The 15079-nt window shown below is 37.3% G+C and overlaps 1 protein-coding gene across 7 annotated transcripts in view; it reads left to right on the forward strand.

Annotated features, from left to right (window-relative positions):
- Positions 1-15079, forward strand: part of MIA3 (MIA SH3 domain ER export factor 3) — a 53851-nt gene that overhangs the window by 24562 nt on the left and 14210 nt on the right. For 5 of the 7 annotated variants that reach the window (XM_012459719.3, XM_012459721.3, XM_012459720.3 and 2 more), the window contains exons 7-13: positions 7370-7501; positions 10999-11020; positions 12472-12560; positions 12806-12883; positions 12966-13076; positions 14129-14200; positions 14379-14483. In XM_012459719.3, coding sequence (XP_012315142.2) covers positions 7370-7501; positions 10999-11020; positions 12472-12560; positions 12806-12883; positions 12966-13076; positions 14129-14200; positions 14379-14483 — 609 coding nt within the window. Of the gene's footprint in view, positions 1-6172; positions 6429-7369; positions 7502-10998; positions 11021-12471; positions 12561-12805; positions 12884-12965; positions 13077-14128; positions 14201-14378; positions 14484-15079 lie in introns of those variants that run through there. The other 2 variants (XM_021677284.2, XM_012459724.3) reach the window with 2 other exon arrangements.

Below are 15079 nucleotides of genomic sequence, written 5' to 3' on the forward strand. Positions count from 1 at the left end.
TGTACAGTGTCGCCAAAGCACTAGTGGGAAATGTATAGCACTACCTATATTAGAAAAAAAAAGGTCTCAAATAAGTGACTTCATTTTCCACCATAAGAGATTAGAAAAAGAAGAGCAAACTAATCCTCAATTAAGCAGAAGAAAAGAAATAATGAAGACAAGAGCATAATTCAATGAAATAGAAACCAAAAGGAAAAGAGAGAAAATCAATGTAACCAAAACCTGGTTCTTTGAGATTAATAGCCAGAGTGAACAGGGAAAGAAGGGATACAGGTACCAATAGCAGCAATCAGAAAGACATCACCACAGATTCTTCAGATGTTAGAATGATAATAAGGGAATATTATGAGTAACTTATGTCAACTAATTTGACAGTTTAAATGAAGAAATTCTAAGACACAGACTGCAAAAGGTCTTTCAGGAAGAAACAGATAACCTTATGACTATTAAATAAATTGTATTTGGCTGGGTGTGATGGCTCACGCCTGTAATTCCAGCACTTTGGGAGGCCAGGGTGGGTAGATCACGAGGTCAGGAGTTTGAGACCAGCCTGACCAACATGGTGAAACCGTGTCTGTACTAAAAATATAAAAATTAGCCAGGTGTGGTGGCACACACCTGTAATCCTAGCTACTCGGGAGGCGGAGGCAGGAGAATCACTCAAACCTGGGAGGCGGAGGTTGCAGTGATCCAAGATCATGCCACTGCACTCTATCCTGAGCGACAGAGCGAGACTCCATCTCAAAAGGATAAATAAATACATTGAATTTATAGCTAAAAACCTTTCCACAAAGGAAGCCCCAGGCCCAGATGGCTTCACTGCTGAATTGTATTAAACTTATGAGGAAGAAATAATACGAATTCTACATAAACTCTTCTATTAAACTGAAGAGCAGAAAATAACTTCCCAGATCATTTATGAAGCTAATAGTACCAGGATATCCAAACAAGGCAAAGACAAGACAAATAAGGAAAACCACAGACCAGTATCTCTCATAAACATTGGTAAAAAAATTCTAAACTTTAGCAAGTCAAATCCAACAATATATAAAAAGAAAATACTCTATGACCAAATAGGGTTTATAACAAGAATACAAAGTTTGTTTAACGTTTGAAAATCAGTGTAAAATTAACCGCAATGACAAACTTTCAAAAGACAATCCATATGTTCAGTTCAATAAACACAGAAAAACCCCTTTGAAAAAAATCTAAAATTGATGACTGTGTAATTTAAAAAACAGTAAATATATCAACAAACTAGGAATGGAACTTAAATCACTTTTATGAAAAACTGAAAATGAACATCATACTTTGTAGTTAATGATTGTTTTCCCCCAATATCCAGAAGTGAAACGAGTGTCTACTCTCATTACATCTGTTCAACATTGTAAGGCAGCAGCCAGTGCACTAAGGCAAGAAAAAGAAATACAATGCATCCAGATTGGGAAATAAGTAAAATTGTCTTTTTTTGCAGTCAACATGCATAAAATCTGGTGGGATGTAGAAAAAAATCTAGAAGTACTAAGTTTAGTAAGGTTGCTAGATTAAAATTTACATCTAAAAGCAATTGTATTTATATACACTAGCAATGAACAATTGGAAATTGAAGTTAAATTCCATGTACAATTGTATCAAAAATATGAAGTACTTATGGTTAAATGTGGCAAAAAGTGTGTAAGACATATGCATTGAAAATGGTACAATATTGCTGATAGAAATTAAAGAAGACCTAAATACATGGAGAGATATACCTTGTTTATGAGTCAGAAGACTATATTGTTAAGCTCCCCAATTTGATCACTTGCATCAACATAACCCCAATTGAAATCTCAGAAGGGTTTTTTTAAATGACAAACTAATTCTGCAATTCAGAGAACCTAGAATAGCCCAAGCATCATGTAATTTCAAGACTTATTATAAAGCTCTAGTAATTAGGACAGCAGATGAATAGGCCATTGGAACAAAATAGAAAATCCAGAAATAGATTTATACATGTATGACAATAGACTTCTGACAAAGGTGCAAAGACAGTTAAATGGAGAAAGGAAAGTCTTTTCAACAAATGGTACCAAAACTATTAGATATTTATAAGCAAAAAATTGAGCCATACCTCACATCATGTACATAAATTAACTCAAAGCAGGTTGTAGACTTAAATGTAAAACCTAAAACTATAAAACTTCTAGGAAAAATCAAGAGAAAAATTTTATTGAACTTGGATTAGGTAAAGATTTCTTACAGTTGACATCAAAAGTATGATTCATAAAGGAGAAATTTGATAATTTGGACTTAAAAACATATCTTCAAAATACACTTATACAAACTACACACTGGGAAAGAGTTACTGCAAAGTATGTATCTGATAAAAGATTTGTATTCAGAATACATAAAGAACTCTAAAAATTCATCTAAAAATGTAACCCAGTGAAATAATACTTTACCAAGGAAGATATACTGATTGCAAGTAAGCACACTAAAACATGTTCAGCATAATTATCAGGGAAACGTCAATTTAAACCAGAATGAGTTACCATTACACACTTAATATAATGGCTAAAATTTTAAAAACTGATTATACCATGTGTTGGAGAAGATATGAAGGAATGGGAAGTATCATACAGTGCTGGTGGGGATAGCTGTATCAAGTGGTACAGCTATCTTGGAAAACAGCTTGTCAGCTTCTTAAGAAGGTAAACCTATACTGGTCATATGATCTAGCCATTCGTCTCCTAAACATTTACCCAAGAGACATTTACCCGAGTGAAAATAAATTATACATGCATAGAAAGACTTGTAGATCAATTTTTTTGACAGTTTATTTTGGCACATTTATTGGCGTTAAACATAAGACCCTTCCCTTCACTGGCATCAGGAAGCCACGCCCAAAGGATGTCCCTCTGTTCCATTTCTGCAACAAACTCTCAGGCCTTAGCAGTAGCCTGAGCTGCCCCCAGGGCTGTGAGCTGCTCAATCTTCTGGCTCATCATTTCCATGACAGCCTGTTTCATGGCGTGCTTCTCCTGGAGAGCTGGCTGAATTTTCTCCATCTGCTTGGTTAGGAAGTCTGTCTTCCTCTTGAAGAAGTCCTTGGCATCCTCAGTTATCTTCTCTACATGGTACACAGTTCCCACATCGATGAGCACATGTTCCACATCATGCAGCTTCTCAGGGACATACATAGAACTTGTCAGTGGGATGAGTAATTCTCTTCCCTCGTTGCTCTTATTCAGCATGTTTAGTCTTTGGCTTCTCCATACTTGGTCTGTACCACCTTGGGCTGAGTAGTGGACATGGACAAGAACTCTACTTCCTGGTCCAGCTGGTTCTTGAGCATTTCTAGCTGTGGCACATTCATCTCCCTGATAGTCTTTGGCAGTTTTATTTATAAAAGCCTAAAACTGGAAAAAAACAAGTATCCATCTATAGGTGACAGATGAACAGATTGTGGTACACCCATGCAATGAAATACTACTCAGCAATAAAAACAGATGAACCATTATAGATACATGTAGCAATGTGGGTGAATCTCAAATTATGTTGAATGAGAGAAGCTAGAGAAAATATAATATAATCATGCATTATTACATATATATCCAACTTTACGAAATGCAGACTAATCTACTAGAACAGAAATTCTGCTTGGGGGGCAGGGAGGGGTGAAAAGGAGCAGGAGATTACAAAGGGAATAAGGAGACTTTGGGAGGTTCATTATGTTGGTTGTGATGATGGTTTCACAGGTATGTTCATATGCCAAAATGATCAAACTGTGCACTTCAAATACACATAACTTACTGAATGTCATATTTCCTTCAAAGCTGTAAAGAAAAAATCCTTACTTTCTTAGATAAATGTAGACTTTTATTCAACTTGAAGATAGACCTCTACTTTACCTTTTTAAAAAATGTATTCTGACACCATACCCTAGCAGTATATAAAATTACTTTCTTTTATAGCTTCACAGTATACTTCGTTGTATTCAATATGTCTTTCGTTGATGACCATTTTGGTTGTTTCCAGTCTTTTGTTATAAGTAATGCTCGAATAATATAGTTTTGTGCATGTATTTTTTTCCAGCATTTGTTGTTAGATCCCCAGTATCTTTGAGATAGATCTTTAGAAGTGGGATTGTTGAGTCAGTAGGTAAATAAACAAGTTATTTTGGGAGACGTTGCCAAATCATAGGGGTTGTATGATTTTATATACACATCAGCAGAGAATGAGAGTGCCTGCTTCCTCCACATTCTCTCACCTACAGAGTGTGTTGTCAAATGTTTGGATCTTGCCAAGATAAGTGAGAAATCATATTTCATTGTAAGGTTCAATTTGTATTTCTTTTATTATGAGTGAGGCAGTGCATGTTTCTATATGTTTTTTAATTATTTGCATTTCTTTTAGTGGGATCTGCTCATTTCCTCAGCCCATTTTTCTCTAGGTTTGCTGGCCGCCGTCTTCTTATTTATAAAGCACTTTATATTTTAGCAATATTAATCCTTCAAAATATGTTACAAATATTTTTTCTTAGGTTATCATTGCCAACTCTGCTTATTTTGCAATTTTTGTGGATTGGGGTTGGGCAAGTTTTTTTGTTTTTCTGTAATCAAATTTACAAATCTTTTCCTTTGTTGCTTTTGGATTTTGATACATAATTAGGAAGGTCTTCCCCACTCACATAATACATAGAGACATTCACATAATTTTTTCTACTACTTGTTTTCATTTTTTACATTCAGGTTTCTGATTCACTTAGAATTTATGAATGATAAGAAAAAGATCCAATTTTATCATTTTCCATATTGTTATCTAGATATGTAATACCACTTATTAAAAACTCTGTTTTTCCGCAGCTGACTTGCTGTATCCCAAATTTCCAGTGCAGTTGGGTCTATTTCTGAATTTTTTATTCTGCCCTGTGATTTGTCTGCATTCTTGGGCCAGTACCATACTGTTATTATAGATCCCGCTCTCCTCTCACATTGCACCCTCCATTTCTCTTCTTTCTCAGGGTTTTCCTGTTTCTTCTTGCTTGGTTGTTCCTGAGTTGACTTTAGGCTTTGTTTTTTTTTTTTTTTTTTTTTTGAGACGGAGTCTTGCCCTCTTGCCAGGCTGGAGGGCAGTGGCTCGATCTCGGCTTACTGCAACCTCCGCCTCTTGGGTTCAAGTGATTCTCCTGCCTCAGCCTCCCAAATAGCTGGGACTACAGGCGTGCGCCACCATGCCAAGCTAATTTTTGTATTTTTAGTAGAGATGGGGTTTCACCATGTTAGCCAGGATGGTCTCCATTTCTTGACCTCATGATCCGCTTGACTCGACCTCCCAAAATGCTGGGATTACAGGCGTGAACCACCGTGCCTGGCCAAAGATAGACCTTTAAAGGTCTAAGAACGGTATCTTTATCTACAGATATCATCTGTTTCCCCCACATATCAAATGCCCCAGTTTCTTCAACTTTTGGAATGTGATTTCCATACTATTCATTATCCTTGTCCTTTTCCACAAGCCATATAACCTTAAGATGTGGCCGGCCACTTGTAGTCCCAGCTTCTCAGATGGCTTGAGCCCCAGAGTTCGAGTCCAGCCTGGGCAACATAGGGAGACTCCCTCCTCTTCCCCATAGCCACCGTCCAAAATAAAAAGTGGGACCCATAACTGAACCCATGTGCATGGGGGGGAGGTGACACGATGACATGACTCCTGGGTAAGGCTTTTTAATAGAGCGTCAGCAAGAATGTAACAGCTTGTGCAGTGGAGGCCTGCAGGCAGAACAGTAAGCAGAGGACTGAGTGGGCAGGGCAGAAAGACCGCGCAGGGCAATGGCACCACGTCTGAGTGGTGGTCCCTCCACGCTGTGACAGGAAGGGCCAGCTCCGGGCAGGCACGAGAGGCCTGCCTTTCTCCATTTACCCAGCTGCCGCCCACAATCCTCCTCTCGGTAGCTCCCTGGCCGCCTCACTCTGGGCTTTTTAAATCGCCGGTTCCTGGCGGAAGCGCCAGTCACCGCCGCTTCTCTTTACTTGGATTCTTCCGCTCCAGCTCTATTTGCTATTTTCCCCCCGCTCCCTCGACAGTTGGTTCCGTCCACTCTAGCCCCGCCCCCACGGGCCGGCTCCTTAGGTGCGGTGACGTGCGCCAGGGGGCAGTGGTTGATGACGTGTTTTATGGGAGGCCTAAAGCGAAAGTGCCGGCAGCTGCGGAAGGCGAAGTTCAATCCCAGTGTCCGCCCCCTGAACTGGGGCCTTTCCGAAGGAGGAAGCTGTGAAACACAGGGGCCCAGTGCTGTTCCGCAGGGAAGTGTCGCTTGTGTTCAGCTGTTCTACACAATGGACTCAGTACCTGCCACTGTATCTTCTATCCCCGCTACCCCGGGGGACCCGGAACTTCTGGGACCCCTGTCGGTGCTCTACGCAGCCTTCATAGCCAAGCTGCTGGAGGTGACGGTTCCCATTCCCAGGGAGGGACCCCACCTTTGGCAGGCGGGTGGACGAATTCTAAGCAGAATGGGTGCACTGATTGTCTATGCAAAGGACAGAGTGTCAGATCCGAGGAAGGCAAGACGTTTTATGCTGTTTAGGGAGTCAGGTGGAAATGTGTTTGAGGTTTCGTCACTTTTTTTTTTTTAATTGAGTACTTAACGAAATGACAGCACTTTGTGTTCTGATGTACAGTCATGATCAAAACACAGCCTACAGGTCTTTTCACCATAACCCCCGGCTCTGTTGGGGGATGGGGCCAGTATGATAGTGTACCTGTAGAGGGCCGTGAAAACAGCATAGAGCAGACAGGTGTTTAATGTACTGTCTTCAAGGAAACATTTAGAATTAAGGCACTGAATTCAAAGCAGTTTATGTAGATCAGTTATCAAGAGCTATCATAATTTACTCAGCATTTGTTCTTTGTTTATGTAAGAGTTGATTTAGGATTGTAAATCTTAGAGGAATAGCACATTCTTTGTGGTATTCATTATCATAATATTGGTTTTATTTTTAGCCATAAAAAGTTGATCACTTGTATATCTAAGGTTTTATGTCTTATGTGTTTTCTTAAGCAACAAAAACCAACTTATTCAAGAGAAAAGTATGAGATTCTAGCCATGTTTTAGATAATATATTGTATCAGGGCCTATTGCAAACTAGAAATACATGCTCAACCTAAAGACATTTAGACTCATAATACTTCGAAACACTACAAGCCAAACAATGAGCATAAGACTCCCAGTGTCCTATTTTTCTTCAAGCAGTGAGAGCTACGGAAGATTTTTGAGGAGATAGGTATCTGACAGAGTTGCTTTAGAGTTTCTATGGATGAGTCTTTGTGACTGCTTTATGTTAAGTTTCTTTAAGGTTTCTCATTATTTCTGACATGCCCTTTTCAGCTAGTTTCTACATTGCCTGATGATGTCCAGCCTGGGCCTGATTTTTATGGACTGCCATGGAAACCTGTACTTATAACTGCCTTCTTGGGAATTGCTTCAGTTGCTGTTTTCTTCTGGAGAACTATTCTTGTTGTGAGTAAATTAATGTATACTGTATCTCATAAATTCAAGTATGGTTTTATAATCATAGCCCTTTTGTTTCTTTTTTAGTTACTAACATGAACAGAAATTAACGCTTTTAATTCAAGCTAACCCTGTAAAATAATTTGGTGTAATTTTTGTCTTGGTAAATTCTTGTTTTGTTTTGTTTTTTGAGAGAGAGAGTCTTGCTCTGTCCCCCAGGCAGCTCTTGGCTCACTGCAACCTCCGTCTCCTGGGTTCAAGCAATTCTCTGCCTCAGCCTCCTGAGTAGCTGGGATTATTGGCGCCCACCACCATTCCCAGCTAATTTTTTTTTTTGTATTTTTAGTAGAGATGGGGTTTCACCATCTTGGCCAAGCTGGTCTTGAACTCCTGACCTTGTGATCCACCCGCCTTGGCCTCCCAAAGTGCTGGGATTACAGGCGTGAGCCACTGCACTCGGCCCTTGTGTTGATAAATTCTTAAGTAAACAAGATAACATGTATAATCTCGATGGAAAAATTTCAATTTATATGTCCCTTATATCAAAATTTAAATAATAAGAATTAGTTGGGTCTTTATCTCAACTCAAAAAGGAAAAAAACCCAAGAATTAGATAGGTCATATGTACACTGTTAGTAGAATTGGGAATTCTTAGAGCCATCCAGAAAAGTAGTTTCATGACGTGTGTCAGAAGTCTTAAAAATGGTTATATCCTTTTATATTGTATTAATATCATGTCTAGTAATCTATCCAAAAGAAATAACTTGTTGGCCAGGCACAGTGGCTCGCACCTGTAATCTCAGCACTTTGGGAGTCCAAGGCAGGCGGATCACTGAGGCCATGATTTTGAGACCAGCCTGGCCAACATGATGAAACTTCATCTCTACTAAAAATTAAAAAATTAGCTGGGTGTCATGGCATACGCCTGTAATTCCAGCTACTCGAGAGGCTGAGGCAGAGAATCACTTGAACCTGGGAGGCAGAGGCTGCAGTAAGGCCAGATGTGCTACTGCACTCCAGCCTAGGCCACAGAGTGAGACTCCATCTCAAAAAAAAAAAAAGAAAGAAAAGAAAAGAAATAACCAGTCATACATTAAATATCTTGCATGGCTGGGCCTCGTAGCTCGCACCTGTAATCCTAGCATTTTGAGAGGCCAAGGCGGGTGTATCACGAGGTTAGGAGTTTGAGACCAGCCTGGGCAACAAGATGAAACCCCATCTCTACTAAAAATACAAAAATTAGCTGGGTGTGGTGGCAGAAGCTTGTAATCCCAGCTGCTCTGGAGGCTGAGGCAGGAGAATCGCCTTAAATGGGGAGGCAGATTGTGCCACTGCACTCCAGCCTGGACAACAGAGTGAGAATCTGTATCAAAAAACAAGTTTTAAATATCTTACATAAGAGCATTCAATGGAACGGTATTTATTAGAGTGAAAACTTTGCACAACCTACTGTGATTCACAGTAGGAAAATTGTTAAATTATTTTATGTTCATATAATGGGATATTAGTCTGCTTTATATATTTCAAAAACAGAAGCACAACAAATACTCACAATTTAACATGAAGTAGAAAAAAAGTAGAAACCAAGCCTTTAAGGTGTAGATAAACTATATCATAAATACACACACAGAAAATAAATGCTGCAAGGAAATACAACAAAATGATAAAAATTCTTTTATCTGGGAGATGAGGTAAGTTTTCAGTTTTTAAAAGATGTGTGTTTCTGATTTGATTATGTACTATTTTACTCAAAATGTTTTTTATTTGGAAATACAGATTATATCATGTGCAAAGACACACCATTAATTTTTTTTAATCTTTTAGTCTTCTGTGCAGAATTTGTCTTTCAGACTTAAACGTATGTATGTGTAAGTGCGTATACTCATACTTGTACATACTTATGATTATACTATATTGCATTTAGCTTAACATCTTTGGGAGAATATGTTATTTAACATAATTGGGAGAAGATTATTTTTTATAAATGAGCTTTGCAGATATGAAAAGCTTTCGATTGAAATTTAACAGTTAAAATGGCCAAAATTATTGAATGCAAATCTTTCTAAAACTAAGTATTCTTTTTCTGATTTCATAATTATATCACATATATCATCGTTAATAATTTTTCTCTGCTTTCACAGTTGATTGTAAAATCACTTATAAAGAAGGGTCTTTTTTCCTGTGAGGCTTTCTCAAACCTCACGGGCCTTTTTCTCAGATAAAAAGGGAGAATCGAACGGTAAATGGAAGGGGAAAAGGTGAAAACATTTTACATTTCCCACTCTTATTTCTCCTATTTATTAATAAAAAAAAAAATCTAACACCTTATTTGTTTTTCAGAAAGTTATATAGGCTCTCTGTCCTAACTGCTGTTCCTCAGCCTCAGCATTTGAGTTTTTGGGACCTCGGTCTCTGCTTGCCTGTTAGTTTGGGTGAAATGGAGCACAGGAAGTTTACTCTCATTAGCAAGGCCGTTAGAGAGATAGTGATTTCTTTCCATGTTGGAAATTTCTGAATGCATATTCCTATAATAATAGTATTTTAAGTGAGATTTGGATGCTGTAATTATTATGTATACAGTATATTAATTACTATATATAATACAGTACATTATACAGTGTATTATGTAAACAGTATATTAATTTAGTGAGATTATTATGGGTGATTTGTGAACTGGTGTTAGTATCTCATCACCATTTATAACATTTGAAAGGGATATGTTCTGGGTTGCAAAGAAATTTAGTAATATTCTTTTTTAAAAATTAGTTCCTGCTTGGCTTTTATTGTCCCATAATTTAGTGCTGTCTTTGGGGGATGATTTGGGTTTTGCCCTTTCAGGAAGATGATAGTTGTCATTTCTCTTGTTGCTTGTGCATTTTCCTCTAGCAATCTTCCCTTCCCTGTCAGGTTCATGAGCACTGTTTTTAGTGGTCTAAGAAAGTCAAATGATCTACCTTAGTGTTAATAGAATTGTTTCTAAATTCAGCCAATAATCAACTTTGAATAGGATTTCTGAGATATTTTCGGGAAAGCAAAAGAGGTGTATCTTAGTACAAAGATTATACCTTTAATTTTGTTTCCTCAGAGTCTTTTTGAGTAGTCAGTGTTTTTAGATTTCATTCTGGCTCTTTGGAGTTGTCAAATAAGTGACTTTGAGTAAATAAAACGTTCATATATTTATTATAAAAATATTAGCCATTTCTATTATTCAAGTTAAGTGCTCATTTCATAAGACTGGTGTTCGTTTAGATATGTAAACATATCTTTAGCTGCAGAGTAAGATATTTATCTTAGTGCTTTATCTGTCAGACTGTAACATATCACTACTGCTTAAATTTGAAATGCTTTTCAACCTTTTTAATTTTTTTAATCTTGTGGATTTATTATGCTAAAACAAACTTATTAAATTCTCATTTGGTTACAATTCCAACTGTTGTGTTAGGAACTATATACACCTATTAATGAAATGTTTGACGTAAAATTTAATTTTTATTTCTCTTTTCTAGGTAAAGAGTAGAGTATATCAAGGTAAATCTTTAGCCTTGTTTTGTTATTTGTCCTATTCCCTCTATATTGGTGTTTGATATGGGTTTTATATGTAAGTAGTTTTAGTGACTTCTGATGTCTGACTCACTTACAGCTTCTGAAAACTTTCCTATTCCTAGGTTGCTATCTTGGATGATAGAATAAATGGTGATGCTACCAACTGAGATAGGAGATGAGGAGGAACAAGTTACGGGAGTAGGGAGAAGATTAGTTTCATTGGGGGCAGATTTACCTTAAACGTTGATGTACTAGTTTATTACATGTGACCAGTTTTTCTGTGCTAATGATTTAGTACATTAAATATTTATTTAGGTAGATAATTTCAGGACTAGAAATATGAATCAGCATGCTTGCATTTTCTGTTTCTCTTTGCAAATGACATATTTGAAGCGATGCCATTTTCTGAGAAGAAAAATGCTTCATGCAGGGAGGAATATTGATTGACCTATAACATTTTACTGTGTTTCCCATCTTGGAAATAAATTTAAATTAGACTCTCATTGAAATAAAGATTCTTATTATATTTTTATTAAATTGTAACAATAGTTTTACATTCTTATTCCTATTAGCAGATTGCTTTTTGCATTAATCTGTTCTCACACTGCTGGATAGAAATACCCAAGGCCAGGTATAATGGCTTGTACCTGTAATCTCAACACTTTGGGAGGCTGAGACAGGAGGATTGCTTGAGCCCAGGAGTTTGAGACCAGCCTGGGCAACATGGAGAATCCCCATCTCTAAAAAAATACAAAAATTAGCTGGATGTGGTGGCACACACCTGTGGTCTCAGGTACTTGGGAGGCTGAGACAGGAGAATTGCTTGAGCTTGGGAGGTGGAGTTTGCAGTGAGCTGAGATTGTGCCACTGAACTCCAGCCTGGGCAACAGACTGAGACCCTGTGTCAAAAAAAGAAATACCTGAGACTGGGTAATTTATGAGAAAGAGGTTTAATTAGCTCATAATTCTGCAGGCTATACAGGAAGCATAGTGGCATCTGCTTCTGGGGAGGCCTCAGGGAGCTTTTACCCATAGCAGGAGGCAAAGCAAGAGCAGGCCGTCTTACATGGCAGGAGCCAGGAGCAAGACAGAGTGAGCGGGGAGGTGCTGCACACTTTTAAACAACCAGACTCCACAAGAACTCAGTCACTGTCACAAGAACAGCACCACAGGGATGGTGATAAACCACTCATGAGAAATCACCCCTATAATCCAGTCACCTCCCACCAGTCCCCACCTCCAACATTGGGGACTATAATTTGACTTGAGATTTGGTGGGGACAGAATCCAAACCATATCACATTTCAAAACTGTAATAATTATGCTAAGAAGTTCTTTTTCCTCATAGTGCCAGATAACATGTCTTTCTGCTGATACATTGGGTAATTCAGTTTCATTTAGTGATCATAATAACCTTATATATTTTCTTTTTTCAGTCACTGAACAGCAGATTTCTGAGAAGTTGAAGATTATTATGAAAGAAAATACAGAACTTGTACAGAAATTGTCAAATTATGAACAGAAGGTATAATTATTCTTTTGTTTTTTTTCCCATGGTCCCAGCTTGAATTATTTTCACCTTATAGTTCAGTTCCTATGGTATTTTAAAATAATATTTATTATTCCATTAATTCCTATAAACCATCCAGATCTTAAGCAATCATGTGTGTAAAGCACTATTTTCTTCTATATGAGGTCAGTCACTTCAAAGTAAGTTCCAATAGCACAATACTTTATATTTCTGGATTCTGAATGCTTTATTTTTTGTAGATCAAGGAATCAAAGAAACATGTTCAAGAAACCAGGAAACAAAATATGATTCTCTCTGATGAAGCAATTAAATTTAAGGTAAAAACTTCCTTTGGGGATTACATTTTAAAACAAAAGTAAAAATTAATGAGTATAACTAATCTTAGTATCTTTTTTGTAGGATAAAATCAAGACACTTGAAAAAAATAATGAAATTCTGGGTGACACAGCTAAAAATCTTCGTGTTATGTTAGAATCTGAGAGAGAACAGAATGTCAAGAATCAGGATTTGGTAAGAGTTTTGCTGCTAAGTGTTACTAATAATTTGGTTTTTGAACTCTGTAGATGGAGTTGAACTTTTTATTTTCCATGGTGTTCTGTGAAGTAAGAGTGCGAGTCAGGGAAGTTGAACCTACTTCTGTCCGTTTTTGTGGGATTTTAAGTACTTACACAAGAAGTTACTCTTATGGGCCTAGGAAGTATTTTGGTTCTCAACCCTAGGTCATTGTTGTATTGCTTGGCTCTGCCCTCCAAAACATGTGGAGCAACTAAGAAACCACAACCCAGTTGAACAGTCCTTGTGTTTTGTTTTGTTTTATTTTGCAAAGTTTTTTTTTTTTTTTCACTATAAGCATTTTACTTTATTAATAGAATAGTTTCAGAATGACATAAAAATTGCAAAGATAGTAAAGAGGGTTCCCATAAATCCCACATCACATCCTATTAATCTTTATGACCTCACTGAGCTTAGTATTGCCAGGTTTCTTCACTGTAAAATTACTTTTTTTTTTAACCTTTTGCATTATTGTACTCTTTGGAAGGAAGTTAGTAACACAGCCCACAGTTAAAAAGTGAAGGATTATGCTCCATCCCCTTGAGGAGCCAGGATCTTCATAAATTATTTGGAACTCTTGTATATGCATGACCTGTCTATTCTCACTCCAATTCTACCATTTTTAATTTAGGCAAGAGAATTTTTAAAGTACCTTGGGGATTTTTTTTTTCTCTCTTGCCCCAAGGGAAAAAAAATCACATTGATTTGAACTGGTTAACTTGAAAGTTTTTTCAGTTTCTTTTCTTTCATCTTTTAGTCTCGCCATCTACCACATTTTATTCTAACAAGGAAGGTTGTGTATGCCATGAAATACTGATGCCTTTGATTATTTTCCCTTACCTCTTTAAGTTCTTGATTTTTCCCTAGGGCAAAACTGAAAACCCTGCTTTTACCTGAAACATAGGATGGCTCTGGGATATACTTCAGTGATGTTTCCTCTTTTTAGTGTATATCCCAGTATTTCTACTGAAATCCTAATATGCATTTTGTGTTCTGTTTTAACATGGCAGATATCAGAAAACAAGAAATCTATAGAGAAGTTAAAAGATGTTATTTCCATGAATGCTTCAGAATTTTCAGAGGTAAAGCTGACTATAATTCCTGCAGGATATTAAAACTACATCATAGTTTTATTGAGGAGCAAAAATTTGACATATGCTAAATGTGCAAAAAATGAAAACTACGTGATGTTGGGTTGGGAAAGTAACTTTTTTTGGTTTTCTTTGGAATTAATTCACTAATAGGAGTGTTTTGCATTAGGTTCAAATTGCACTTAATGAAGCTAAGCTTAGTGAAGAGAAGGTGAAGTCTGAATGCCATCGGGTTCAAGAAGAAAATGCTAGGCTTAAGAAGAAAAAAGAGCAGGTAAAGGAAAGTACATGTCCTGGGTCATGTAAATAGAGAACCCAGTATCATATCACATGAATGCCTTTTTTCAGATCTATTTTTAAAGTAATGTACATGCAGGATTCTGTTCTTAGATATGCAAAGTTTAAACTATACTTCCAAAATTGAGTATAGGTATACATTTTCTGTCTGTTCTGGATTTTCTGTTCTGTACAATTTATTTTGCCCGTCAGAATGTTTAGTCTTGTTTTGTCAAATACCAATTACTATTAACTTGAGTAGCCTTAAGTGGGTAATAGATTGACTTTTTAGACCTAAGAATTAGATATTTTATCACCCTCCTTTTAGTAGTTACTGCTTCACTAGCCAAGGGAGGGTTACATGATCAGGAGTCTAGACTTGAGAGAGAGTAGGATGAGCCCTTCGGTTCCTTCTGGAAGTGAATTATTTGAGTTGGCTATAATTTTCTGAAGGGTGCAATAAATGAGATCAATTTCCTTGTCAGCTCTGATGTTCTCACTACAGCTCTGAGGATTGGGGTCACTCTCTCCTCCCACTTAACCAAGGTCTTAGCCCATAGTGATAGGCTAAGGAGAGGCATTGCTCCTTACCTC

The sequence above is a fragment of the Aotus nancymaae genome, unplaced genomic scaffold, assembly GCF_030222135.1.
Source record: "Aotus nancymaae isolate 86718 unplaced genomic scaffold, 86718_ANA_hifiasm-v0.15.2.pri h1tg000032l_0, whole genome shotgun sequence".
In the NCBI taxonomy this organism is placed as follows: domain Eukaryota; kingdom Metazoa; phylum Chordata; class Mammalia; order Primates; family Aotidae; genus Aotus; species Aotus nancymaae.